Here is a 27,394-nt window from a genome sequence, read left to right on the forward strand (position 1 = left end):
CCAGCCTCCCTTTTCTCTTCTTTTCCAAAACACACTTTCTTGACAGTTAATCTACAAATTTTAGCATCTTTTTTCAATCTGGATAGGTTGAGAAAGTCCCAAGTCATCAAGTCCTGGTCCCTTTTTGCTCAAAAATTCTTCATTCAATTTATCTCTTTCCTCTCACATTTTGCTATAGCCAACAAGAAGAACAAGGCCGCACCTTCAATATTTTGCTCGGAAATCTCTTGAGCCAAATATCCACGTTCATCACTTACTAGTTCTGCTTTCCACATAACTACAGAACACAATTCTGCTAGGCTTCTGCTACTATATAGCAAGTATTTCCTTTCCTCCAGTTTTCTTTTTTTTTTTTTTCAATTTTTTAATATATATTTTATTGATTTTTTTACAGAGAGGAAGGGAGAGGAATAGAGAGTTAGAAACATCGATGAGAGAGAAACATCGACCAGCTGCCTCCTGCACACCTCCCACTGGGGATGTGCCCACAACCAAGGCACATGCCCTTGACCAGAATCAAACCTGGGACCTTTCAGTCCGCAGGCCGACACTCTATCCACTCAGCCAAACCGGTTTGGCTCCTCCAGTTTTCAATAACATGTTCATTTAATTTTCAGTCCTTACCAGAAATATCGTTAACATTCATGTCTACCAACATTCTCTCTATGATGACTAGGCTATTCTTTAAGACAGCGATTAAGAGTGCAAGAACTTTTACAACTTTCAGTACCTGACTATTTAGTCAGGGGCACTGACCTCTTTTCCCTTTTATTCCTTTTCAAGTAAAACAATGACAACAGCCAACACAACAATAGCCATCCAGTGTAAATGAATCAAAATTATACTGTGGGGGGTTTTTTTTGTCAAAAAAAACCCACAAAAAACTTTTTTCGTGTGTCACAGAATTTTAGTAATTAGTTTATGTGTGCCATGAGATTAAAAAAGGGAGGGGGGGGTTGAAAATCGCTGCTCTAAGATAATACAGGTTCTCTACCATTCTCCTCACTTTTTAAGCCTTACCAGTAGTGCCTTTAATATCCATGTTTTTAAAAATATTCTATTTGTGACCATTTAGGGATTCCCTAAGACAAAATAGGTTTTCTCTACCTGGCACTTCCTTCTGAGCCCTCGCTGGCAGGACCTTTAAGATTCATATTTCTGTCCCAAGCAGACTAGTCTTATTCTCCCATGCCACTCAGAACTCTTCCGGCCTCTCCCCACTGCACAATTACAAAGCCACTTCCACATTTCAATGTATCTGTTACAGCAGCATCTCACATCCTGGTACCAAAATCTGCATTAGTTTCCCAGAGCTGCTGTAACAAATGACCACATACTTAATAACTTTATTTATTTATTCTCTTACAGTTCTGCATGTTGAAAGCTCAAAATTATTTTTACTGGGCTAACATCAAGGTGTTGGCAGGGCTGGTTCCTTCAGGAGGTCGTAGGGAAGGAGCCATTTCCTGTTTTTCAGGGAACTCCATCCCCAGTCCTTGGTTTATGACCACATCACTTCCAACTCTGCTTCATCATCACATCTCCTTCTCTGACTCTGACCCTCCTGCTTGTCTCTCAGGAGGGCCATAATGACCACATTGGGTCCATCTGGATAATCCAGGATGTCTCTCCATCGCAGAATCCTTACCTTCTTCACGTCTGTAAAATCCCTTTCCCATGAAAGGTCACCTATTCTCAGGTTGTAAACATGAAGATGTGGACACGTTTTGGGAGGATTAATCTGCCTACCACAGCCATGTTCATAATCAACTAAATTCTGTTTAAAATATGTAACCCATGCCTGGCTCAGTGGTTGAACATCGACCTATGAATCATGGTTCAATTCCTGGTCAAGGCACATGCCCAGATTATGGGCTCGATCCTGATTGTGGGGCATGCAGGAGGCAGCCGATCAATGATTCTCTCTCATCATTGCTGTTTCTATCTTTTTCTCCCTCTTCCTCTATGAAATCAATAAAAATGTTTTTAAATTTTATTAAAAAATAAAATATGTAACTCATATTCAATTACATAGTTTCAAGCACTGCCCCCACTAAACTCCCAGCTTACTAAGCTACCATTTGTGTCATTTCCACATTTCAAATGTTGGTTCTTTTAAAAGTTTCAGCAAGAAGAAAATCAGCAACAAAATAAGACTATGTGTTGAATCACAATTCCCAAAGCTGTCGATATCTGAGTAATTCTTTGACTCATAATTATTGTTTGGAGTATTCAAACCCCTATTATGAAATCATAACTATTCTGGAGTTGAAAGATACCTAAAGGAGCATCTCAATTTCAAGGATGATGAAAATAAGGCCTAAGGAGGTTAAATGATTTACCCAATGACATAAACTCTAACATAGAGGAGGGGGAACATAAATTTAGTTTAAGAATATCTAATGAGAAGCTGTATGGAAATCTGTTCTAAGAGCAAGCGTACAGAAAGGTGCTGCAGTTACATAAAAAGAATTTCTTAACCTCAGGTCGGTTTTTATTTAACCACCTGAGCTTCTTAAGTATTGAGACAAATACAAATAAGGTAGTTTTCTAAATAGCAAGAGGGATTTCAGAAAAACGTCATCAGATTTATGAAATTAGAGACATACTTGCCAGAATACTACACATGATGGTTATCAAGCCAAATAACAGAGATTCTACTATTGTCTGTCTAATGACTAGATTGGAAAAAATTCTGAAAGTCTGTGGACCCTACAAGCAGAATAGTTTCTGGTTTCTCTGGATACAAGGCAATTAACTCAATGCTTTAATGGAAACCTAAGATAAATATCTGGTAATAAAAGTGCATGGCATATAAGTGCTTTTAAGCAAATGGATATAGCTTCATTTTAATTTTTAAATAGCACCCAAATTATACTGTGCCCAATGCTACCTACTTCTTTCAAAACAACACACACCAGAACCACTTGATATAAGGACTTTGAACAAGCCAGTGAGAACTGATACTGATATGTGAATAGGCCTTTCAATAAATAAAGGAAAAATACATTACCATAAATACCCGATATTTTAATCTGAAAGGAAGAAAAATGTCCTTTTTGACGTATAGAACAAACTAAAGACTCAAAAACTATAACTTTGGGCTATCAGAAGAAGGCAGCATGAGTTTCCCTGGTCTCTCCCCCTTGAAGTTGCAACAAATTGAACAGCTATAACTCAAGAAAGGATTCTCTGTTCGACACACCAACATAGCTGAGCTGTGAACATCAAAACATCTGAAGGTGGGCAAATCAGAATGAACTGGGGAGGGCAAGGGAGAGGAGCAGAGATGGGTGCCACAGACACAGCGCAGAGCTCACTGTGAGTCTTTAGAGAGGGGAAGAATCCCTGAGGAACAGACAGATACAGGGAGCAATCCTGCCTTGAGTAGTCCATATGTGCTGGGCTGAGGCCAATGACGGGGTGGAGATGGAAAGGCTTGGGGAGAACGGGGAGATGGAGTACATGATGGAGGTGAGGCTGCGGTTGTCTGGTGGCTGCCATTGTCAGGCAGAAAAACAAAGCCATGGGGCCTGGCACTTCTCCTCACCCTCTCACGGCTAGCAGAGGGCCCCAGAAGAAGCTGTAGCACCGAGGACCTGCAGCCTGGAGAACTGGAGAAGCAGAAGCATGCTGCAGCTAATCCCAGCGTCAGGGATGGAGATAAGTGGTGAGGCAGCTGAGGTCTGGCAGTCGCCATTACTGGGAGGAGAACAAAGCCACAAAGACACCAGCTGGCCTCTCCCAGCTCACCCTGTCCCCACCCATGGCGCTGCACTGCCAGCAGCGTCTGGTGGGGGCAGCACTAGGATTTCTTGGGCTCAGCATCCAATCATCCACCACATCTCCCCATGGGGTTGGTGTCCTAAAGTGACTTGGTTACCTAAGAGACACTCACCTCCCCAGGGAATAGAGCATTTTCCACTGCCCCTGAAGAGATCTTAGAAACCAGATCAATGCAAGAGAAACAAAAAAGACTTATGCTTTAGCGCCACCTACTGAGAAACAAAAGAAAGACCTCTTGATCTTCTAAATAGAGACATGCTACACTTTTAAAAAAAAATCCTATATAATAAAAGCCTAATATGCTAAGTGTCCGGTCGTCCAGTCGGCCGTTCAACCAATCAAACCATAATATGCTAATGCTATACTAAGGCTGCTCACTATGACATGCACTGACCACCAGGGGCAGACCTCCGACCGGTAGGTTAGCTTGCTGCTAGGGTCCAGCCGATCAAGACTGAACGAGTCAGGTCAGACATGCCCTGGAGCCCTCCCGCAACCCCTCCCCAGCTGGCCAACCTCCTGTGTCCCTCCCCAGCTTCGACTGTGCACCAGTGGGGTCCCTCGGCCTACCCTGTGCCCTCTCGCAATCCAGGACCCCTCGGGGGATGTCAGAGCCAGTTTCGGCCCAACCGCAGAACGACCAGTTGCTATGATGCACACTGACTACTAGGGGGCAGATGCTCAACGCAGGAGCTGCCCCCTGGTGGTCAGTGCACTCCTACAGGGGGAGTCCACGCAGCCAGAAGCCAGGCTCATGGCTGGCAAGCGCAGCAGCGGTGGCGGGAGCCTCTCCCGCTTCCACAGCAGCGCTAAGGATGTCCAACTGCCAGCTTAGGCCTATTCCCAGTGGGGAGCGGGCCTAAACCATCAGTTGGACATCCCCCGAGGGTTCCCAGACTGCGAGAGGGCACAGGCCAGGCTGAGGGACCCCCTCCCCCCGTGCAAGTGCACAAATTTCGTGCACCAGGCCTCTAGTATACTATATATCCCTATGTTCATTGCATCATTATTCATGGTGGCCAAGATGTGGAAACAACCAAAGTGTCCTTCAATAGATGTGGTACATGTACACAATGAAGATGCTAAAGAAGATGTGGTATATGTATACATGGAATATTACTCAGCCATAAGAAAAAATGAAATACTTTCATTTGTGACAACATGGAGAAATCTTGAGAATATTATGCTAAGCAACAGGAGTCAGACAGAAAAAGTCAAGACCCATGTGATTTCACTTATATGTGGGATATAAAACTGAAAACAACAAATGAGCAAGCAAGATAAACAAATAAAAACTCATAAACACAGACACCATTATGGTGGTTACCAGAAGGCCACAGGGTGGGAGGGAGTCAGTAAATGGTAAAGGGGGTCAAATACATGGTGATGGAAGAATTTATTTTGGATGGTGAATACACAATGCAATAAACAGATGATAATTTTATTGACCAATATTATCCCAATAGATTTAATTTAAAAACCTTTGCTTTATATACGTATATGTGTATGTGTTGGGTATATTGTTGTGCCAATAAAGATATTTTAATCTTATTAAATTGACAATATTTAAAATAGTTGGCAAAATTCCTCAGACCATTTTTATATACAATCTGATAATTGGTGAAGACTAGAGCATCCTATCTAATAAAGAGGGAATATGCTCATTGACCCTCACACTGTCACAAAGATGGTGGCGCCCACAGCCAATAAGGAGGGAATATTCTAATTGACTGCCATGCCCTCAAAGATGGCGGTGCCCACAGCCACAAGATGGCGGCACCCAGTACCGTCAGCTCTACTGGGGCGGCAGGTGCATGGCAAAGCCGGGCCTGCCCCTAGGCGAGCCCAGCCGCTCTGCGTGCCTGCCTCCAGAGTCCCACAGTCCCCTCAACCCCCCAGGCCCCCAGGGCCGGCCCGAGGCATAGGCAAGCCTCAGATGTTGGCTGCCCAGCCACCCAGGGCCAGACCAAGGCTCAGGTAACCAGGGCTGGCCGAGGCTTATGCTGCCAGCAGTGGCAGCAGCAGAGATGTAATGGGGCGTTGCCTTTCCCTGATCACCGGGTCAGCTCCCGCCCCTGAGGGCTCCCAGACTATGAGAGGGGCAGGCCAGGCTGAGGGACCCTCCTCCAGTGCATGAATTTTCATGCACCGAGCCTCTAGTAGCTTAATGTTTGAGGATCTTTTCACTGTATAGTCAGAGTGAAGCTGTTTAGGGAAAAGGTTAAAAAATCTCATCAGCAATTTAAGGGTGTGTCAAAATATAAAAATTATCATGGCTGTAAAAATTAGACATTGCTTATAAAAACAGCTTTATTTTCCCTGTTAACAGAAATAATTATCCTAATAAAAATAGAAAGTAGAAAAAAGAAAATCAAAATCACTACATCCAGATAAGCACTTAAACATTTCACTGAGCATACTTTCAAACCCAAACACACACACACACACACACACACACACACACACACACACACACACACGCACACACAGAGAGAGATAATTTTACATAAATTGGACCATGCATATAATGCTAGTTTGAAATATGTTCACTCTGCTCCTTTAAAAGTCAGGGGTATCTTTTCATTTCAATAAATTCAAAACAATATAATCATTTTAATGGATATAGAATATTATATCATAGAATGCTCCATAATTTAACAAATCCCTATTGTAAGATATTATTCTTGGTTATTGTCTTTTTTGATACAATACACCTTGAAAAACATCCTGTGCTAACCTGTTTACCAACTTGCCCAATTCCCTCCTTAAGGTAAATTCTACAATTAATTCTAATTGTCTACAATTAGAAGTGCTGGCTGAGAGACTATAGATATTTTAAACTCAGACCTAACAGAAATTTGCCTAACGCTTATTGAGAGCAATTTTCCAGTATTTATTAAGATTCTTAGAGGGGCTCTGGTGAGAGGGGGTGGTCTGCTGAGCTGTGGGGGGCAGGATGGCAGAGTGAGGTCCAAAGGACAGTGTCCCTGCGATGAGGGAGGGGCTGCAGGGCAACAGAGAGAAAAGGGTATGTGATGGGCACAAGTCACAAGGGGCAGGAGAGTTAAGAGCACACCCTCGGGGTAGTTTGGGCGTAGGTGGAGAATTTGGTTTCCAGAAAAGAGGAGCAGCGGGACTGGCAGTTGAGGTTGCTAAATCAAAGAGCAGAGGTTTTTAACGAACCAGTGTGTCTGGCTTAAAAGGAAGTCCTCACCGAGTGAACAGCAATGTCTCACACCTGGACTTCTGCGCACCCTGACATGTGCGCGGACCGGAGATCTGCAGACCCCCACAGGGCACAGTCTGGTGCAGGAGCGATCATCTCTAAGCCTGCGAAGTCAGTAATCAGCGCCCCCACCCTGTCCTCAGTCACTCAGAGACAAAAACACCTGCAGAAGACCACCGCTAGCCCACCTGCTACAAAGAGTGGGCAACAGGACGCTCTGGGAGCTGTGATAAGGAGGTGTGGAGGAGCCGTCTCAAAAGAGAGCCATGGACAGCCAACCATGTTTCTGCATCGCACACCCTAAAGAGGCCCGCAGTTGGGCATGTTTAATACCCCCGTGGGGAAACTGCAGCGGCAGTTGTACAAGGAGGAGTATACTACATTCAAGTATGCACTGATGTTTGAGAGTGACTTCATACAAAAGAGAAGTGATTGATGTGGACAACAGTGACCAAATAGTGATGGTGGGCATTTGGATGTAAAAACCCTAAGTGAAGAAATGAAACCCTAGAATATACACATTTGTTACTTAATTCTGACAATATACCAGGGACTATAATGGCATTAGACCTTGGATGGTGAGCAATACATGCTCCTTACTTTTATGGAACTCACAGCCCAGCACATATTGATAATAATTATGTAATAGTTAGGATAAATTGTCTTCAAGTCCTATAACAGTTCATATTAAGGTGAAGAGATTCTTTAAGTACAATATGTTGATTTGATTATCCTATTTAGTTTTCCACAACAAATTAATATTGGAATTTGAGTGGGTATCACCAAATTGTCCATTGACATGAAAAATGCTATGGTTCCTTAGATACAATTGCTTCATATTTGTTACAAAATAGGAAAGAATAGTTTTGAGATATAACACTATTCTGGACAATTACTGGATTATTTCCTGTCCTGCACTGTTTTTCTCCCCATGCTTTATGTCGGTACACAGACGTACCTTTGCTATTACACTGTTTTTTGTTTTTTTTAATAACATGCTTTTTCATTTTGGTGTAGAAATATTTCATTGTGGTTTCCAATTTCTTCACTCTGTTTGGCTTATTTTACTTTTTCTGAAACTCCCCTAAGGGCTTGTAGTCCATAGCAGACAATAGGAATTTGAAGGTGATACAATCGAATTAAAATTGACTTAATGAAGAGCAAAATGGGTTCAAAATTATAGTCAGTGTTTTAGTGTTCACCTCTCATTTTTGGGTTGTACTAATAATGCCACACATTATTCTACAATGTTCCATTGTGCTAAGAAAAAAATCACTATGCTCTTATAGAGCCCTAGTATGTTTCTTTGTAAATCATTTTATTATTATTTTAATACAAATTATGATTTAATTTCAAAAGAGCATTTTTAATAAATATTTCTGGATCATAAATATTAAAATTGAGTAACTCCATTTTTCTGAAACTAGCATCATGACCAAAATAAAACAACCACATAAAATTATGTAAAATATGTGTTTGCATATGCATATATGTATAGCAAGTTATATAAATATATTACTGACCTTAACTGAAGAAAAATTACAAAGCGAACAAGATACTAACTGGATTTCCAGAGGGGAAAAAGGATTTACTTAAAAACATAGGCAACCGTTTTTATGTTTTATTGTACCTTAAGAAAAGCAAGCTGTTACCTGTGCAAGAATAGGGAAGCCAAGGTTCCTACATCCATTGCAAGGAGTCAACGCTTCCCAGAGTCCTGAGGGCCCACAAGTGTTTTCATCATCATCTTCTTCTTCCACTTCTCCTGGTGACAAATTTATTGTAGATGAAGTTCTCTGAAATTAAATTTATATTAGACCAATGTATTATATCAATGTTATTTAGATATCTTAACATCAATTAAATTTAAATTTTTATGGTGTATTGTAGCAAGCAAGTCAGCTTAATTCTAGCCATAGTTATGTGATTGCACCATCTGGCTCAGCCAAAAAGAACATGTATAATTCAATTTTAAGCTGAAAGTGAAAAAAAAAAAAAACGGGTGGGAAAGATTGATAAGATACAAAGTTCGTAACAAAGAACAGGACACGAAAATGACCCAAGTAATAGCTGAATAGCAACAAATGAGAAAAATCTTATGATTTCTAAATGCAATCAGAATAGTGTGCAAATACTTTTTTAGAATAGAAATTACTTAAAAATCCCATTTTTTCACTATGTCACCAAAAACATAGTCTCCTTTTTGAAAAAATGATTCATAACATGTTATATTATCATATAAAGGAGGGTAATACTTTTTAAGCGAATCGTAGGACTTCCATTTTCAACATAGTCTAAACCATAAGGACAAGGACAAAAAGAGTCTGCTGAAAGATGATGAGCAATATCAAGAAAAGTTTTGGATAATAATAAACAGATGAATAGATAGTACCCGATTTAGAAAGTTTGAGAAACCTGAAAGCCAAGTGCCTGCAAGAGGAGAGAATAAGAAGCAGGCCTGTTCATGCCTCAGCACCCTCCCAATGGCTTAACGCATGGAGAGATTCACCACTTCTAAAGGTGTAGGTGCAGATGGGGCTAAAACAGGATGGACACTATACATTAGAAAAAGTTAGACTCCCTAGACCTACCCTCTCACCTAGCCAAGAAACTAAATCTTTACCACCTGACAAGAAATTGGAGATTTACGTTCTGGTGAGGTTGAAGCAAAGGGATTATGAATTCTAAGAATCTAGGCACAGTGAGCAGAGGGGCCCCTCTCTAAAAACAAAGGAATGAAGTGAATATCTATATTATAGATGAGGAATCCCACCCGACCCCAGTGCCTACCATATTTACCTTAGAGAATATTGAGGTTATATCCCTCCAGACAGGAGAGTAGAGTATATTCCTCTCTACAAAAATTAACCTCCTAAGAAAAAAGATCTATAAGTATGTAGGAATATGGTGGGGATCTGTGCCATAATGCCTGCTATGAAGGCCACATCTGGACAAATTCCACCCGGATAAATAGTTTCTAAGTTTTCAGTTAAATTTGACCAAAAACCAAAAGCTCACTGCAAATTTAAAGGAAGTCTTTAACAGAGAACAAAATAAATATACAGAAACAAAGTTATAGAAATAGAAGATATTTGCATCCCTGAAAAAGAACAGAATGCTATCACACAAATACATAAACTCCAACAGGAAAGTTGGAAAGTAACTGTGAGGACATTTCCGAGAAGACAGAACAAAAGATGAAATAAGTTAAAAGCTAAGGTAAGTAGGGGTCAAGCTAAGAGATCCATGTTGAATTAGTAGGGATTTATCTAAGAAATAAGGTGAGAAATTTTGCCAGAAATGAAGAAAAAATCCATATTCAAAGAACCTGCTAAATGCTCATCAAGGGGAATTTTTTTTTTTAGAAAAAAAGATAGTAAGTTTGCCTAAAAATCTTTGGAAAGTAGCATTCAGCACAATACTGACAGATCATGACTACTGAAGTTAGTAAAGATATTTTATATATTGAATTGCAAATAGCACCCCCACACCTCCCAAATGTTGTTGCTTTTAAAAATCAAATATAAAGCTTTATACAACTATTTTTGGCATCCACATCTTGTTTCCCTTTATCAATTTTCAATAACTGAGAAATTATGAAATTAGTCTCCCAATCATAAGTTACTGTCTATAAGACACAATAATAACTACAATCTTTTGAGCACTATTATTCATTATTTTAATTCACACAACTACCCCTTGAGGTAAATACTAACAGAGAGGTCAGGTAAAACCCAAGGTCACAGAGCTGGAAAGTGGCAGAGAAAGGATTCCTTCCCAACTGCCTGACTCTAGAGCTTACCCCTTAACCTTGTGTTGCATGGCCTCTCACTGAGCACAATGACCTGTGAAGGCAGTATATTGAACAACCAAGCTGATACCACTGCAGTTTAAATTGAAGAAGCATATTTGTTAATATATTTCTACTGTATGATGATATTCCCCAAAGCATTTTGTTATCTGTGACAGCCAGTGAAAATTTCTGCAGTCTGGTACATAGCCCCATACTTTCATAAGTACACATTTCTCAAATCAGTAATATAAGATGATTACCACAGAGATTTTTGGTCCTGCAGATCATCTGGGTGAAAATATTGGGGAATGTCCAAAACCTTAATATAGCAAGAGCATCAATATGATCAATGCTGTCTACAAAAATGAATAGAATGATCAAATAGGCATCTCCTTCACTAACTCACGATTGGTTTGACCATCAAGATTGAGACGGTATGGCAGTATAGGTCATTACATTCTTGGCTAAGAATTATCAATATTTCATAGGCTAATCAGTTCTTTTCTTCCAATGTCTCTTTCTCCTTCCCAAAGAAAAACTCTTATGTCTCTACCCTGTTCATACATCACCAATTATATCACATATTCTTATTAATCTTCAGCTTTCTTATTTGCAAAGTAGGCATTATAATAATTCCTACTCAATAGGGGTTTATGAGGATAAAATTAATTGCTTGACAGTGACTGGCAAATAAACAATTATCAATAAATATTGTTATTTATATCATTATTATCTTTATCTTATGTATATACACATAGCAGACACATACAAGTATGGTTTGCTTAGCCTACTCAAGTGTAAGTTATCTGAAAGCAAACATTGCCTTATTCACACATGTGTTATACATAATGGATTTTAATAATTGTTGGATGAATTATTAAATGACTAAATTTCAATCTGTCATTCGCCTTTGACTACCTAGAAATTTTTACAAATATTAAGAGGTGTACATAATTGCATCCCAAATCTCATTATTGTTATCTTAATTTTATTTAACGGTGGTCATTACCAATAGCATTAGCAAAAATAAAAAAATTTATCAGTGGTTTAGTACTGCCCCCTAAAGACAGTATATAAATTAGCTGTTTAAAACCATAATTTTCCACTTCACCGCTTTACAATTAAAGATGGCTAAGAAAGGTTTTATCAAACTAAATATAATCTTCAATTATATGAGGGAGTAAGCCCCATGAACATACAAACTCATAAGTTTCTTTCATTTCAAATGATTAAAACTTTTTACTGGAGATCCAACTGTGTTCCTAAAGTTCTAGATGTCAGGTAATTTTTCCATAGAATATGAACCTAAATTTACATAAAATTTCAACCTATTAGATTTATTGGTTAATACATAGAGATTATGCAGAAGAAATATTGGACCAATTCTATACTGTTTCAAAGAATAAATGTCATAATACATAAATACCATGGAGAAACAAATTTAAGCTCAATCAAAGAAAACTACTTCTAGAATAACTACCTTAGTCTAACATTTGAAGACATGGGATTTCCTTATGAAGTGATATCTGAATGTAATATAAAAATGTTATTATATGAATATATAAAATATTTTATTTAATTCGTTTAACATATTATAATAGTTTATATATTTAACTTGCTCTCACTGTGTTCATCTCATATTCAAACTAGTGTTGAATTCAGCACCTACTTTATTTCATAACTAGGGGCCCGGTGCACGAAATTCGTGCACTGGGTGGGGGGGGGAGTGTCCCTCAGCCCAGCCTGCCCCCTCTCACATACTGGGAGCCCTCAGGTGTTGACCCCCATCACCCTCCAATTGCAGGATCGGCCCCTTGCCCAGGCCTGACGCCTCTGACAGAGGCGTCAGGCCTGGGCAGGGGACCCTCATTTCCCCCCATCACTGGTTCTGCTCCCAGCCCAGGCCTGATGCCTCTGGCCCAGGCATCAGGCCTGGGCAGGGGACCCCCAGACCCCTCCGATTGCTGGCTCTGCCCCTTTCCCAGGCCTGATGCCTCCGCCAGAGGCGTAGACCCCCATCACCCTCCGATCGCCTGATCGGCCCCTGGCCCAGGCCTGACGCCTCCGCCAGAGGTGTCAGGCTTGGACAGGGGACCCCCATCTCCCCCCGATCACTGGCTCTGACCCCCTCCCAGGCCTGAGGCCTCTGGCCCAGGAATCATGCCTGGGTAGGGGACCCCATCTCCCTCTGATCGCTTGCTCCACCCCCCGCCCAAGCCTGACGCCTCTGACCCAGGCTTCAGGACTGGGCAAGGGGACCATCATATCCCCCCAATCCCCGGCTCCGCCCCCCACCCAGGCCTGATGCCTCGGCCAGAGGAGTTGACCCTCATCACCCTCCGATCACCAATCACCAGATCGGCCCCTTGACCAGGCCTGAGGCCTCCGGCAGAGGTGTCAGGCCTGGGCAGGGGACCCCCAGCTCCCCGCGGTTGCAGGCTCCGCCCCTGCCCAGGCCTAACGCCTCTGGCCTAGGCGTCTGGCCCAGGCGCGGGGACCCACAGCTGCAGCGGGGGGCGCCGCGATCGTGGGCTCCGCTTTAGGCCCAGGCAAGGGACCCCTAGCTCCTGGGACTGCCAGCTTAGACCATGCCCAGCTCCCATCGCTGGCTCCACCCCTACTTCCTGCTATCACTGGCCAGGGCGGCAAAGGCGCCTGATTCCGATCATGGCTGGGGGGCAGGGCAAAGGCGGCCCTGGGGCCGCTCTTAGCTCCCCCCGGGTTTCCGATCACTGTCAGTGGCAGGGGGCTTCTTCCTGCTTTCCCTTTCGCCTCCCTGCATTGTGCCTACATATGCAAATTAACTGCCATCTTGTTGGCAGTTAACTGCCAATCTTAGTTGGCAGTTAACAGCCAATCTTAGTTGGCAGTTAATTTGCATATAGCCCTGATTAGCCAACGAAAAGGGTAGCATCATACGCCAATTACCATTTTTCTCTTTTATTAGTGTAGATGAGAGCATTCACACCAATCATTAGCGAGCTACTTAGATTTTACCAAAACCTCTACAGGATTTAAATTGCACAACTAAACCCCTCCCCAGCAAGTATTTTTCTCCTTGGAATGATGGTTGAGTAGAAGGGTGTTATCATACCCCCTTCCACTAAGAAGTGCCCAGGTTCCTTGGTATCTATTTTCTCCCACAGGTTTTTTTTTCCATTTGCTCTTCAAATCCCTCTAACCTTTATTATGCAGAGCAGTTTAACTCCGGTGTACACCTAATCTCCACATTTGCATAGCCGATCCCATTACACGGGTGACCTTACATAAGGATTATTCATTTTTGTCGATTTGAAAGGCAACACCAAAAGAAGATATACCCGTGTTATTTTTTTAGAGCACTTTTTAAAACTGGAGTCCTAAGAGCCTACTGGGCCACTGAAAGAGGAGGAAAATTGTAAGATGTTAAGGTGGTTTATTTATATCAAAACTATAACAGTGCCAATGATCAACCAGATGCAGGTCAGTAATGGTTTTTACCCCGGAGGAACAGACTCACTTATCTTACATTCAGTCCTGAGAAAGAGATCACAGTTTAAAGCATTAGCCATGTTCAAACAACTTAGTGTCAAATGTGATATTTTTATCAGCTCATAAACACTAAACATCTGTTCAAAATTTTCTGAAAATAACTCTGCAATGCTACCCTATGCTATCTTTTCACCACAGCCATTTCCTCCAGGTTACTGAAATTCATCAACCCTACAATGTGTAAGTCTTCTAAAAAACAAAATTTCTCTTGGAATCATTTGAAATTAGCTATCAATTCTAAATTGCATTTATAGCTGCATAGGAAAAAACAAATCTTTATGCAATGAGTACACTAAATCCACCTCCTAGCATCCACACACAAAAATTATGTTACTGTGCACGGTGACATGCTAAACTCAGGGATTTGCCACTATCAAAAGTATTTCACATTTATTAAAAAGTAGAATTGCTATTAGAGCAATTATTTTAGTTGCACAAATATTGAAAGATAGATTAAGAAGAACTGTTCTCTCTTTTTTTAAATATATTTTTATTGATTTCAGAGAGGAAGGGAAGAGGGGGAGATAGAAACATCAATGATGAGAGAGAATCATTGATTGGCTGCCTCCTTCATGCCTCCCACCAAGAATCTAGCCCACAAACCAAGCATGAGCAAGTGCCCTGACCTCCTGGTTCATAGGTTGGCGCTCAATCACTGAGCCACATGGCCAGGCCAGAGCTGTTCTCTTTCTAATAGTACATGAAGCAATCCTTACAATTCCTCTAAGACACTCAGTTCCAACACATTTTGTCCCCACCTACTACCTGTTTATATAGTTGACATCCTTTCATAGTCATCTGGGAAACTTTACAGAAGAATGCATTTGGTTTGCTACTCTACTTTAATACAATCAATTTGCATGTTCTTTTTAAAATTTTTATTAAATTTACTTGGGTGACATTGGCTAATAAAATTATATAGGTTTCAAGTGTACAATTTTAAAATACATCATCTGTATGTTCTTTTTTCTCTTAAAACATCTGTGCATTTATCAGACTCTAGCTTAATGATAGTATTTATTCTTCCAAAATTAGAAAAAAAGCCTAAACTAATGTCAGGTTTATGCACAAGAGACAGGAGCTAATGTCAAAAAAGTTAAAGGTTACTCTATAAAGTTTATTCAAGTTTAGTTTGCAATTTCAGCAAGACTGAGTATGAAAGGCAAAATGTGTAACTTTTGGAAAACTAAACTATCCTTCATGGCAGATCATTTTATATAAATAAATACTATTTGGGAAATGCAAGGATAAGGACACATATGCAATCCCTTAATCAATAAAGAAATTAAAAATAAATAAATGAATAAATAAATACATAAATAAATAAGTAAATACTATTTTTCAAATAGTTTTTTCTTTAGGATCAAAATTATAAAGGTCTTATTTAAATACATAATATGCACCCATTTTAAATGTAGAGTTGGGCATTTTGACAAATGTATACACCTGTGTAATGACCACCACAATCAAGACACATGATGTGGAGCATCTTTGCAGATGGTATTTGCCATCTGTATGTCTTCTTTGGGGAAGTGTCTGTTAAAGTCTTTGACCCATTTGGTACGGTGTGCGCAGGATGTTTCTCACATCTCTATTTCTCTCTCCTCCCCCCTTTTTCCTCTCTAAAAATCAATAAAAACATATATTTTTAAATGTCTTCATTTTTACAGTAATGTTGACCTCATACAATAACTTGGGAACAACCCTCATCCTTTATTTTAAGAAAAGGTTTTTAACAGTAAACCACCTGGGCTTGAAGTTTTCCTTTGTGGGAAAGATTTTAGTTAATAGAAAATTAATTACCTCTTACATTAATCTAATTAAAATTATATTGTTTACGTCCACTATTTCAAACCAGTTCACTACACAGTTTTAATTATCTATTGATCAACAACTGCTGTCTACAAGACTAAACTTGAGGGTGGGGGAAAGGAATGATAAATATGTCATGAACTCTGAACTCAAGGCATAAAGAGATGTGTAGATAAGTAATTAGAAAGTAAAACTAGGCCAAATGATGAGCATTACAGAGATAAAGAAATAAGGTGTTAGGAGAACATAAAGAAGGAATAATTATTTCCAACTGAGTGTGAAGAGGAGAGAATGCAGAGAAGCACCTGCATTTAAGCAAAAGCACCTCCTGAGATACAAGTTCTGAGGAGAAGAAGGGGGTGAGAAGAGGTGGGGGCATCATATGATCCTGGTATGTGAATGTGCTTACCACATCTAGCAAATCCGGTGTCAGGAAGGGCATAGTGAGGAGGGAAAATACATCGGGACTTTATTGTGGAAAACGGTTGATTTGAAACCCAGTTCAACATCTGCCAAAACCTAACTTTCTACTGTTAATTCTATGATGATTATAAATTTTTTAAAAGCCTGTATTTGGCTGGATACAAAAAATTCAGAGACTATTTCTCTTCTCTGAATTTCCATAGTACATACAAATGATCTTGGCAACTCAATCTATTGTTTTTAACTATTTGCTACTATGCACTGTAATATATTTTATCTTTATGATTAGGGGCAATATTTTCTATTTGTGTGACCTGCAAAATGGCCAGCACTGTTCTAGGCACATTATATGCATAGACTTTTGACTAGACAACTCTGGCCCATTCTCATTCTCTATATTTTCTTTTAACAATTATAAAACAGAGAGGCCCTCAGTGCTAGTGTGTATGTAAACATATGCTCACCTGTGTGTGTGTGTGTGTGTGTGTACTGGACTGAGAAACAGATAATAAAAGATATGTTTGATAAGGAGGACATGTGAAAAAAGACTTTCAATAACTCCACAATCAAAAAATTAAAATTATCATTCTTAAATGATAATATTTTACCATTTTCAATATATAACAGCATATTACTTGCATTCCTCAAATTTATATTATATACAAGGTTATTTCTAGTCTACTTAGTTTCATCCATTTTCAGAGGAAGCAATTATTCAGTTATATGAAAAAAATAGAATAGCAAAGAATGTGATTGAAATGTATATTAATTAAACCATCAAAAAGTAACAAAACTTAACTGAAGCATTTTATATTAAAAATTAAATGAATACAAATTAGACATTAAGTCTGTTAGATCAGCAGAAAACTGATTAACTCTAGGTCATACTGACATGAAATCAAAGTAGAATAAATAAAATGGGAATAGAAATTGGGGATTTTGCACACTCTTATTAATATTAATGTAGCCAAGGATATGTTAAGGACATATACTGCTAAGAGATGTAAGACATGGTTTAGACTAATGATTTGATACTTCGTGGTGACTTCCATGATTCACATTATTTGATGGAGAAACTACACAATAAGCAATGGTCCTCAATTTTTTTTTTTTTAAAAAAAAAAGAGGCAATATATTCAATTAAAAGTCTGAAAGAGAACATAAATTCTTAACTTTGTAATCTCAAAGGAGAATAGAAATAAAAAACATATAATCAGCTTCAGTTCACACAAAAAACAAAACAAAATAATAAAGCCGCAGAAAGACTAAAATACAGTAGATGTTAGATAGGTTAATATTTGCAAATTCTATTGCAAGATCAAAACATTCTCTTAACATAGATAAAGTCCAGAAAAGAAATCTAGTAAGTTTAAAAATGCATGGAGAACATAACAATCGAAAACTACAAATGGTCAAAAGAACAATGGACACAGAATCTTTTAAATGTATCCAATTTAAAAATTTATACCATAACAAAAATAAGCCCAAAATGGATTAAAGATTTAAATGTAATACTCAAAACCATAAAACACCTAGAAGAAAACATAGGCAGCAAATATCTTAGAAATATTTTTTCTGCTGTTTCTCCTTAGGCAAGAGAAAAAAAAGAAAAAATAAATTGTACTACATCAAACTAAAAGGTTTTTTGCACAGCAAAGGAAACCATAAACAAACTGACACCCTACTAAATGGAAGAAGATATTCAACAATGATACAGCTGATAAGGAGTTAATATCAAAAGTTTATAAAGAACTCACACAACTCAACACACAAGAAAAACAAATAATCCAATTTAAAAATGGGCAGAGAACCTGAACAGACAATTCTCCAAAAAGGACATACAGATGGCCAAAAGATATATGAAAAGATGCTCAATGTACTAATCATCAGAGAAATGCAAACTAAAACCATAAGAAGATATCACCTCACATCTGTCAGAATGGCTATCAATAAATCAACAAACAAGTGTTGATAAGGATGTGGAGAAAAGGAAACCCTCATGCACTGTTGGTGGGAATGCAGATTTGTGCAACCACTATGAAAACAGTATTGAGTTACCTCAAAAATTTTAAAAAGGAACTGCTGTATGATCCAGCAATTCCACTTCTGGGTATATATCCAGAGAAACCCAAAACACTATTTTGAAAGAATATACAAGGTGGGGCAAAAGTAGTTTTATAGTTGTGAGTATGTAAAACACAGAGTTTATTCTTATATTTTTTTAAAATTTTATTTTGTTTAAAGTATTACAGATAGTAGTACATATGTCTCCTTTATTTATTAATTATTGTATTATTTCCCAAACTTAGTTTTGCCCCACCCTATATGCACCCCTATGTGCATTGCAGTGTTATTTACTATATTCAACATATAGAAACAACCCAAGTGCCTATCAAAAGACAAGAAGATAAAAAAGTAGTGGCACATATATATGATGGACCATTACTTGGCCATAAAAAAAGAATGAAATCTTACCATTTACAACAGAATGGAAGGACCTAGAAGGTATTATGCTAAGTGAAATAAGTCAGACAGCAAAAGACAAATGCCATATGTCTTCACTTATATGTGGAATCTAAAGAACAAAATAAATAACAAACAAAATATAAATAAATTCATAGATACAAAGAACAGACTGATGGCTACCAGAGGGGAGAGGATTTGGAGGGCTGGGTGAAAAAGGTGAGTGGATTAACAAATACAAGTTGGTAGCTATAAAACAGCCACGGAGGTGTAAAATTCAGCATAGAGAATATAGTCAATAATATTGTAATAATTACTTAAGGTGCCAACTGGGTACTGGGAATATTAGGGGAAACACTTGTAAAGTATATGATTGTCTAACTACTATGCTATACACATGAAACTAATACAAAATAACATTAAATGTCAACTGTAATTGAAAAATAAAATTTAAAAAAAATTTTAAATGCTTGTTATTCACAAGCACTTTCATGAACAATTACTAAATATATTTTTAACCTAATGAAACACAACCATAATATTCCTGATGAGATGTGTGTGCTACTAACTTCTATATATTGATATATTACTCTCATATGGCACTTTTTTTTTTTTTTTGCAGAGGCCCTTTGATATAGTACTTTTGATTTTTTTTTAAAAATTGCTTTCATTTACATAACTTTAGAATGAATGTGTCAATTTGCATAAAGAACTAATAAAATAATTACGAAAAAAGTCAAATTTTCTTTGTACACAATAGAATCACAACAACCATATGTCTAAATAATCCCTTACCATTTACAGCACACAATTTACAGAATCTTAATGAGTTTTACAAGCATTAACAAAATAAGTCTCAAGGCCTCCTCAAGAATAGCTATGATTTCCATTCCTCCCAGTTGATACACTGCTGGGGTCCGGCCCCAGCAGGTCCAGGGGTCCCCAAAGGTGTGGATGGAGTCGGCGAAGAAGGAAGGACACGGAGACAGTGTTCAGTTGATCAGCAGCCTAGCCAGGATCTCCAGCCAGGATCTCCAGCCAAGTTCTGGTCTGGATCTCCAGAGAGGTTCTGCTTAGGATCTCCAGCCAGGTTCTGTGTCCATGTTCTCTTGCTAGGTTCTCCAGGTTCTCCAGCCAGGTTCTGTAGCCATGTTCCCTCACTAGGTTCTCCAGCCAGGTTCTGTCCAGGTTCTCCGTCCAGGTTCTCCAGCCAGGTTCAGTCACCAGGTTCTAGTCAGGTTCTTTTGCCAATTTCTGTAGTCAGGTTCAGTCCAGGATCTTTTGCCATGTTCTCTCCAGCGAAGTTCTTCTGTCTGTAGGTTCTGTGTAGGTTCTGTTTTCTTAGTTCTGTGTTCTAAGTTCTGTGTTCTAAGTTCTGTGTCTTGCTGTCTTGTTACATCTCTATTTATACCAGTTGATTCAATCCTATCAATCTCTATTACAAAGGTTAGGGCGTTTCTTATCTCCATTCCAGGGAGTAAAGATTATGTAGCTTAAGCATGATTGTTTGTAAAGTGATTAATTACCCACCTGGCACTTAGTTAAGAGGTTTTATTCCCTCCCTAACTTCAGGAGAAAATCCCTACCTGGGGATTGAACCTTTCTCAGAGAGGTGACCTTGGTTAAAACACAGCGCCAAGAAGGTGAGCAAACATATTAAGAACAGTATGCCATATATGCCAGGTCCCTTGAAACAGCAAGGATGGACCGGCTCCTGGCAATACACAAAGCCAGATCACACTAGTCCACAGAGTGAAGTATGTATATGGTATGTGAAGGTCATAGAGGTGAACAAAACAGGAATCTAGATCACATTTTTGGTAACCATGACTCAAGAGGCAAAAATTAGCAACAAAAACATATTAAGGAATTTTTAAACACTTAAAAATAATTGAACTTTTTGTGAAAAGATGTGAAGCTTCTTTTTTAGAGTGCATACAACATTGCAATATAAGAAATGATGTCTCCACAGAAGGTATTTTTAATGCTTGTTTTGTGTACCTGTCTTTCTGTGTGCGTGAAATAAACCGGCTGAGTTTGTTTTCCAGTGAAGAGACTTTCTTGTCCTGATAGGAATGTTCCAGGTCTTTGGCTTTAGTTTGTCCTTGACTTATATGCAAGGTAAGTTTAGAGTTAGGTTCGTTTCTAATCCTTCATCAGTTTTATCTGTCGCAGTGAACATGACGGTGTGCATACTGAAGAGAAGAAAAGGTCTCAATAAAAGCTTCGGAAGCAAGGCTTTGAGGCTCATTTCTCACTTCAAGGTCCAGTTTGGAACTGAGTGAAAGTAAATAAACAATACTGTCTAAAATAGCATTCTCTCTCAGAGGTAAGAACTGGTAAAGGAAGTCTATATCTGACTTTTATGTCTGTATTCCTAATATCCACAGTATGTGGCACAGAGTAAGTATGCAAAGGTAAATTTAACATGCTTCCTTTATATGCTTAACAGCACCAATAAATGCTTTTTGATTGAAATATTTTGCTAATTTACACTAGCAAAGGAAATAAAACTTGATCATGTTTTCTCAAAAAAAAACAACAACTACCTTTAATAAATAACCAGCTTAACAATGCTGGGTGTTTTTAAAAACGTTTCTCTTTTATAATTTTTTTTAAGTAGAAAGGAAGCTTCCAGATACATCAAGACAAGTTGAAAAGTATAGCCATACCCCTCAGCCTGTGCAACATTCTTGCCATCTGCCGGTATTTAATGAACTCTCTCAAATCCAACATCAAATGCCCGACTTGAAATGCCTGAGCCACATCCTGTCTCGCTGAGACATTAAAAACCCATGCTGGATTAGTCATCTGTCTGAGATACTCAATTGGGAGGTATCAAAAGCATCAGCAATCTCTGATTTACCAGATGCTACTGTCGACTCATTCCCCAATGCTCCACCTTGATCATCCTAAAGGAAAACTAATTTCATCTAGAAGAAATGAATTATTTTGCTCCCTAGCTATGGAGTTCTATCATCTGAAAACCCCTCTCAAGTACACACAACTCCAACCAAACAGAACTACTCCAAACAGGTCTGGCCCCATACCACTACATCTGCCTCTTACATCACCAGAAAGTCCCATCCTGTCATTGCCAAAGCACAGCCTCTTCCTGGGGCAGCCTGCGTGTAATAACTGGTCAGTGAGGTCAAGCCACCTCCTCCCAACTCAGGACAACTCTGAAGGGCCAAGCTGAGAGGGACCATAGAGTGGCAGCAAGGAATACCTTCTCCAATGAGGCCTGAATCACAGCCTTGCAGAGAAGGACTCTCCCCCAAGTTCGACCTTCCTCAGGTGCTCTCCCTCGGTCATTGAATACTTTTATATTTTGTTCTACATCTTTATAATTACTCTCCTATCATGGTTTCAAAATCGTTTCTTTTAAGCTTTGCCTTTTTGAATTTCTATGTGGCATCTGTCTGCTACCTGATTCAGACTGAAACAATACCTTTAGTAAGGGCAGAGCCAAGAATGTACCATAGCTGAAAGTAGAAAGCAATGAGTGGTGCTTGACCCTAGAAAGGGTAGTCAGTGACTGAAAAGCAGACTGAATAGCTAGTGTTTCACACCCAGGGATATATTCCTTAAGATACATTTTTCAAAGAACAGAAAACTGTATTTGATTCCCTAGCCTAACCAGGAAAACACAAAAGCCAGAGTAAGAGGTCAAACTTCATTCTAGATGTCTCTCTAGATGGATGGCTGCTAGGCATTGCAAATTGAGTGCTCATATCAAAGTAAGACAGTATTGAGAACATTAACAATCTCAAAGTTTATTTTTCACTCATTCATTAATTCAAATTCATTCAACAACACAGGCAATGGGCTGGTGATTCTCCCAGGTTTCATTCTATACTTGGAAATGCAACAATATTCCCCATTCACCATGGACACGCACATGCTTACACATACTAGTACATATACACAAAAACGGAATATATGCATACACATTTTAAAATTCCACTCCTTCCATAAATTCTTCTCTAATTAATGAAAGCACATCTTTCCAATGCGCGTTTTCCTATCTAAAACTGCAGCGCCCTTGAATCTAACTCTTGAACAATTCTTTTGATCAATATTGTAATTACTTAATTAATTCATGCATTCATCTAGTATTGTTCATCATTGCCGCCTCAGTGTTGCCTTTTTTAAACAATAAAATCCTTGAGAGTAAAAAATATGCCTGAGTCCAGCAACTGAGAAGACTTCCAGCAATACTTGGTGATAACATTGGAGCACTACGCACAGTGGTGGCACAACAGAGGCTGACTGACAGAATGGAAATAATACCCTTGACAAATGTTGAAGGATGAGGCCTTCTTGTATTGTAGTTTTAAATACCCTATAACTTCTGGTCAAATCCCTTTACTTGCTATAAGATGCAAAATAAATAATTGGCAAGGCTTGCTCAAGATTTTATACTTTGGGGGAGAGAGTATATATATTCATCAATGCAGGCAACTGAAACATAATACAGTAAAATGAAAGAATTTTGATACAGTAATTCCATTTTAATTTCAATGCACAGGTGCTGGCACTGATAAATGTAACCTGGAGATTTAATTCAGTGAAATCTTCTCCTTCAGGCATATTTAAAAGGAGCTGTTTGCATTTTCCTGCATATGATTATTCTAACCCTGAGAGCACCTTTTAAATATGAATTATAAATCCAGCTGCCTTATAATGAAACTAAAAGAGTTTTTCCCCCAAGTCTTTAGTAAATAAGAAATTGATGTCATAGAATTATTTTCTGTTTAGAGAGCTACACCACCTCCTGACTAGGTAATTCATGTTTAATTTTTAATGTATTGTGAGTTTATCAAAGTTTGTACAGAAGGTAATTTTTAAAGTGTTAAAATATTGTAACATTTGAGTTTTTAGTGCTGTAATTTTTCTAATGTGTTACCCCTCCTCCAAGAAGGACATTTCATGAAAGGAAGCAACCCTTGTCAGGCAGGATGGAGGAGAGCATGGGAGGGATAAATAGTGATGGAAGGAGACTTGACTCAGGGTGATGAACACAGTACAGTGTACATATGAAGTGTTGTAGAATTGTACACCTGGAGCCTGTATAATTTTGTCAACTAGTGTCACCCCAATCTATATATATAAAACCCTAATATGCAAATAGACTGAACAGTGGAACAACCGAACAGCTGAACAACCGGTCGCTATGATGTGCGCTGACCACCAGGGGGTGCACGGAACATGGCAGGTGTCGGAAGCAGGTGGAAACATGGTGGGCATCAGCTTCAGTGGAATGGTGGAGCAGGCTAGTGGGGGCGCCAGACCAAGGCGGGCGGCTGGTCGCTGTCATCAGGGCAAGCTTCTGATAGTTACTGAACATTCTTTCCTCCCATACACCATGGTCCTGCCTGGTGCTCACAACCACTGCTGGTGCCAGAGCTGCCACTCGCACCCACTGCTGGCGCCTGGCACCAGCCCCCATGATCACTTGGTGCTGTCAGCGGATGCAAGTGGTGGCTGCCGGTCCAGATTGCCCCTCAGGGCTTCTCCATCTCCCCCTGGTCGGATGTAAGTGGGGCCAGTGTCATCAGCGTGTGGGAGCGGTGGGAGGAGCAGGGCTGCCAGAAGAGAGGGGACCAGAGGCCATGGTGGGAGGGACCAGAGGGGGCGTGGAGGATGGGCCGAGACCTGCCCCTGTGCCCACCGCAGCCTTGGGGCCCAAAGTTCCTTTCAAAGTGCACGAATTCATGTACTGGACCCCTAGTAAATTCAATAAAAAGGAAAAATAAACAAACTCAGCTCGGTCATCACTTTTGTGAAGTCATTCTGAACCCTGCTCTCTCCTAGAAGATTCCCTGTGTGGTACTCTATTCCCAGGATATGTTTCTATCTTTATCTCATTAATCCTTTCTTATGATAATTTCTTTACAAATGTGTCACCTTGCTATCCTGTATGGCCCATGAAACCTCATCTCTATTCCCAGTAACTAACAGAGCCTGGCACAGTGTAAGTGCACCATAAAAGTCTGATAAATTGAATAATAAATCTAAAGTAGAAATATTTTTAACTTGATTTTGGGTATAAGTTATTGTGTATTATTGTTTCTGTGATTAGTCTCTGTAGAACAGCCATTACATTTGGCAAATTGTATTAATATTTAAATTATAAAGGACAATGAATTAAGAAAAATAATTGCTAAAATCAGTAGCACAATTTGGGCCTTTTAAGCAGTTCATTTCAAGCTTGACTTTACTGTAGGCCCACCCAAAGTATAGTTTTTGTTCCCAAATCGAAGTTAAATAATAGCAATATAGATGTGTAAATAAGAACAGAAAGTATGAACATAATCAGCCCAGTTCTCTGACAGGTGGGTTGGAGCTGGGGTACATAAAACAGAAAGGAAAGTTCCCTGTGGGCTAACTTGGGAGGGTTCATTTGGCTTCCTCTCTCCATAGGCAGATGGAGGCATGTTTCCCCTGCATAGCTTCTGAGAATGCAGTGAGGAGAGAGGATTGGGACGCTCCTGGGGAACAAGCATAGTACTGTTCCCTTAGATTACAGCTTAGATTTAAAAATAGATTGAAATGAGTATCCCCAGGAAGAACTAACCCAAGACAAGACATTCCAACATTGATTACTCATTTCCCTGTTACTGAGCCCACAACAGGTACTAATATATAATATATAAATATTAAGTATATGTACACATACACTTTTCCAAAGGAAACTGTGCCAATTTCAAAATAAAGCTCAATTGGATCTCAATTCTGCCTCCTCTCATAAGGAAATTAGGTTCTCCAGCTTAGTACTGGCATTCCTAAGCCAGGGCAAGAAACTGGAAGCTAAGAAGCTGTTGGTGGTTCCCCAGTTAAATCCCTAGAAGTGTAATACATGTCTGATAGCCCTTCAAATTAGAGGATGTTTCCAGGACTTGATAGGGGGGGGAAATGACAGATTGAACTCACACGCGCACACACACACACACACACACACACACACACACACACACACCTACCTACCTTCCCTGGCTCCCCAAATGCCATTAAAATAGCAGAAACGTAATTGTAAAGGCACAAACACATAAAGACAAGCAGAATGAGAGAAATCTGAAGTAATGACATTCTGAAAGCTATAGATACATGACAAATGACTAAGCTGATATGAGAAACATTCAAAGGAGCCTATGGGAAAAACAAAAAATCAACCTGATGATAGCTCAAAAGTCCCACAGATTTCATACTAGACATGCCTAGAAGATTGTCTAAAAGCAAAAGAACTTCGGCAAGAACTGAACAACTATTTGAAAGGGTATTTAAACAGCAGTTAATTCCCATATGTTTCCCCTGCTCTTTCATAGCCTGATGATTATTTCTCCTTCAATCTTTCAAAGACTGAAGTTTATTCTCCGGAAAGAGTAAAATAACTGTCAAACAGTCAAAGGTAAGGTAACATACTGAAGACAGGGTGGTTGAGAAAACACAGGCACACTGAATCCTGGCATCCCCGAGCCCCCTTTCCCTAACTGACCCCAATAACATCCCATTAGGACCTTGCAAGAGTAATTCTAGGATATATGTCTAGCTCAAGAGTAAACATCTAATGATACTGACATCAAAGTTTCCCCAACAAAACAGCTCCATTGGACCAACCTAAAGCCAAGCTCACAGTGACAAGAGTATCGAGAAGATAGTATGGTAATCACCTTAAATTTCTCAAGGAAACTTGTTTCCAACTCTAAAGTTGTATACCCAGTCTAACTATCAATCAGGGGTTAGGATAGCACAGAGGTATTTTCAGAAAATTACTGGGAGATGTGCTCCCTCAAAGCAAGAAGAGGCACAGGATGTAGGGAGTGAGATCCAACATAGGGAGAGGCAATAGGAATCCCCCGGTGATGTTGAAGAGAGTGTCAAGTCTGATACCTGTGCAGGAGCAGAAGGTGACCGGTCCAGGTCTGAGCAAATAGAAAGACTGGGGTGACATTCTTCAAAGATACCCAACGTACAGAATACCTGATGGATCAGAATATCTTGAGACAATATGAGCTCAGAACCATATTGACTATATCTATATGCATAGAAAACTTACCATAATGAAAAAATAAAGACAATTATTAACTATGGGGAAAACAAAAACATTATAAAGAAAAAGCAATCAGTGTAGTATATGGATCAGTAAACTTTATTGTTGTCAACAAACATAATAAAGTAAATGGAGAAAAGTGATAGAAATGGAATTATGCAATGAACACTGGTCACATGTACACACATATGTGTGCCTGTGTGGTGTGTAGGGAGTTAGATTAATCTATAGTGGGAAGGCAATAGATAGTTCCTAAAACTGAAAAAGTTAATAACAAAACAAACCGGTTAGGCCAGTGGCTGGCAAA

The 27,394-nt window shown here is 39.3% G+C and overlaps 1 protein-coding gene across 4 annotated transcripts in view; it reads right to left on the minus strand.

Annotated features, from left to right (window-relative positions):
* The window catches only part of ANKS1B (ankyrin repeat and sterile alpha motif domain containing 1B), an 839,347-nt gene that overhangs the window by 645,329 nt on the left and 166,624 nt on the right, over positions 1 to 27,394 (minus strand). For all 4 annotated transcript variants that reach the window (XM_036299864.1, XM_036299863.1, XM_036299862.1 and 1 more), the window contains exon 9: positions 8,665 to 8,808. In XM_036299864.1, the coding sequence (XP_036155757.1) occupies positions 8,665 to 8,808 (144 nt within the window). The remainder of the gene's footprint in view (positions 1 to 8,664; positions 8,809 to 27,394) is intronic.

The sequence above is a fragment of the Myotis myotis genome, unplaced genomic scaffold (genome assembly GCF_014108235.1).
Source record: "Myotis myotis isolate mMyoMyo1 unplaced genomic scaffold, mMyoMyo1.p scaffold_m19_p_3, whole genome shotgun sequence".
NCBI lineage: Eukaryota > Metazoa > Chordata > Mammalia > Chiroptera > Vespertilionidae > Myotis > Myotis myotis.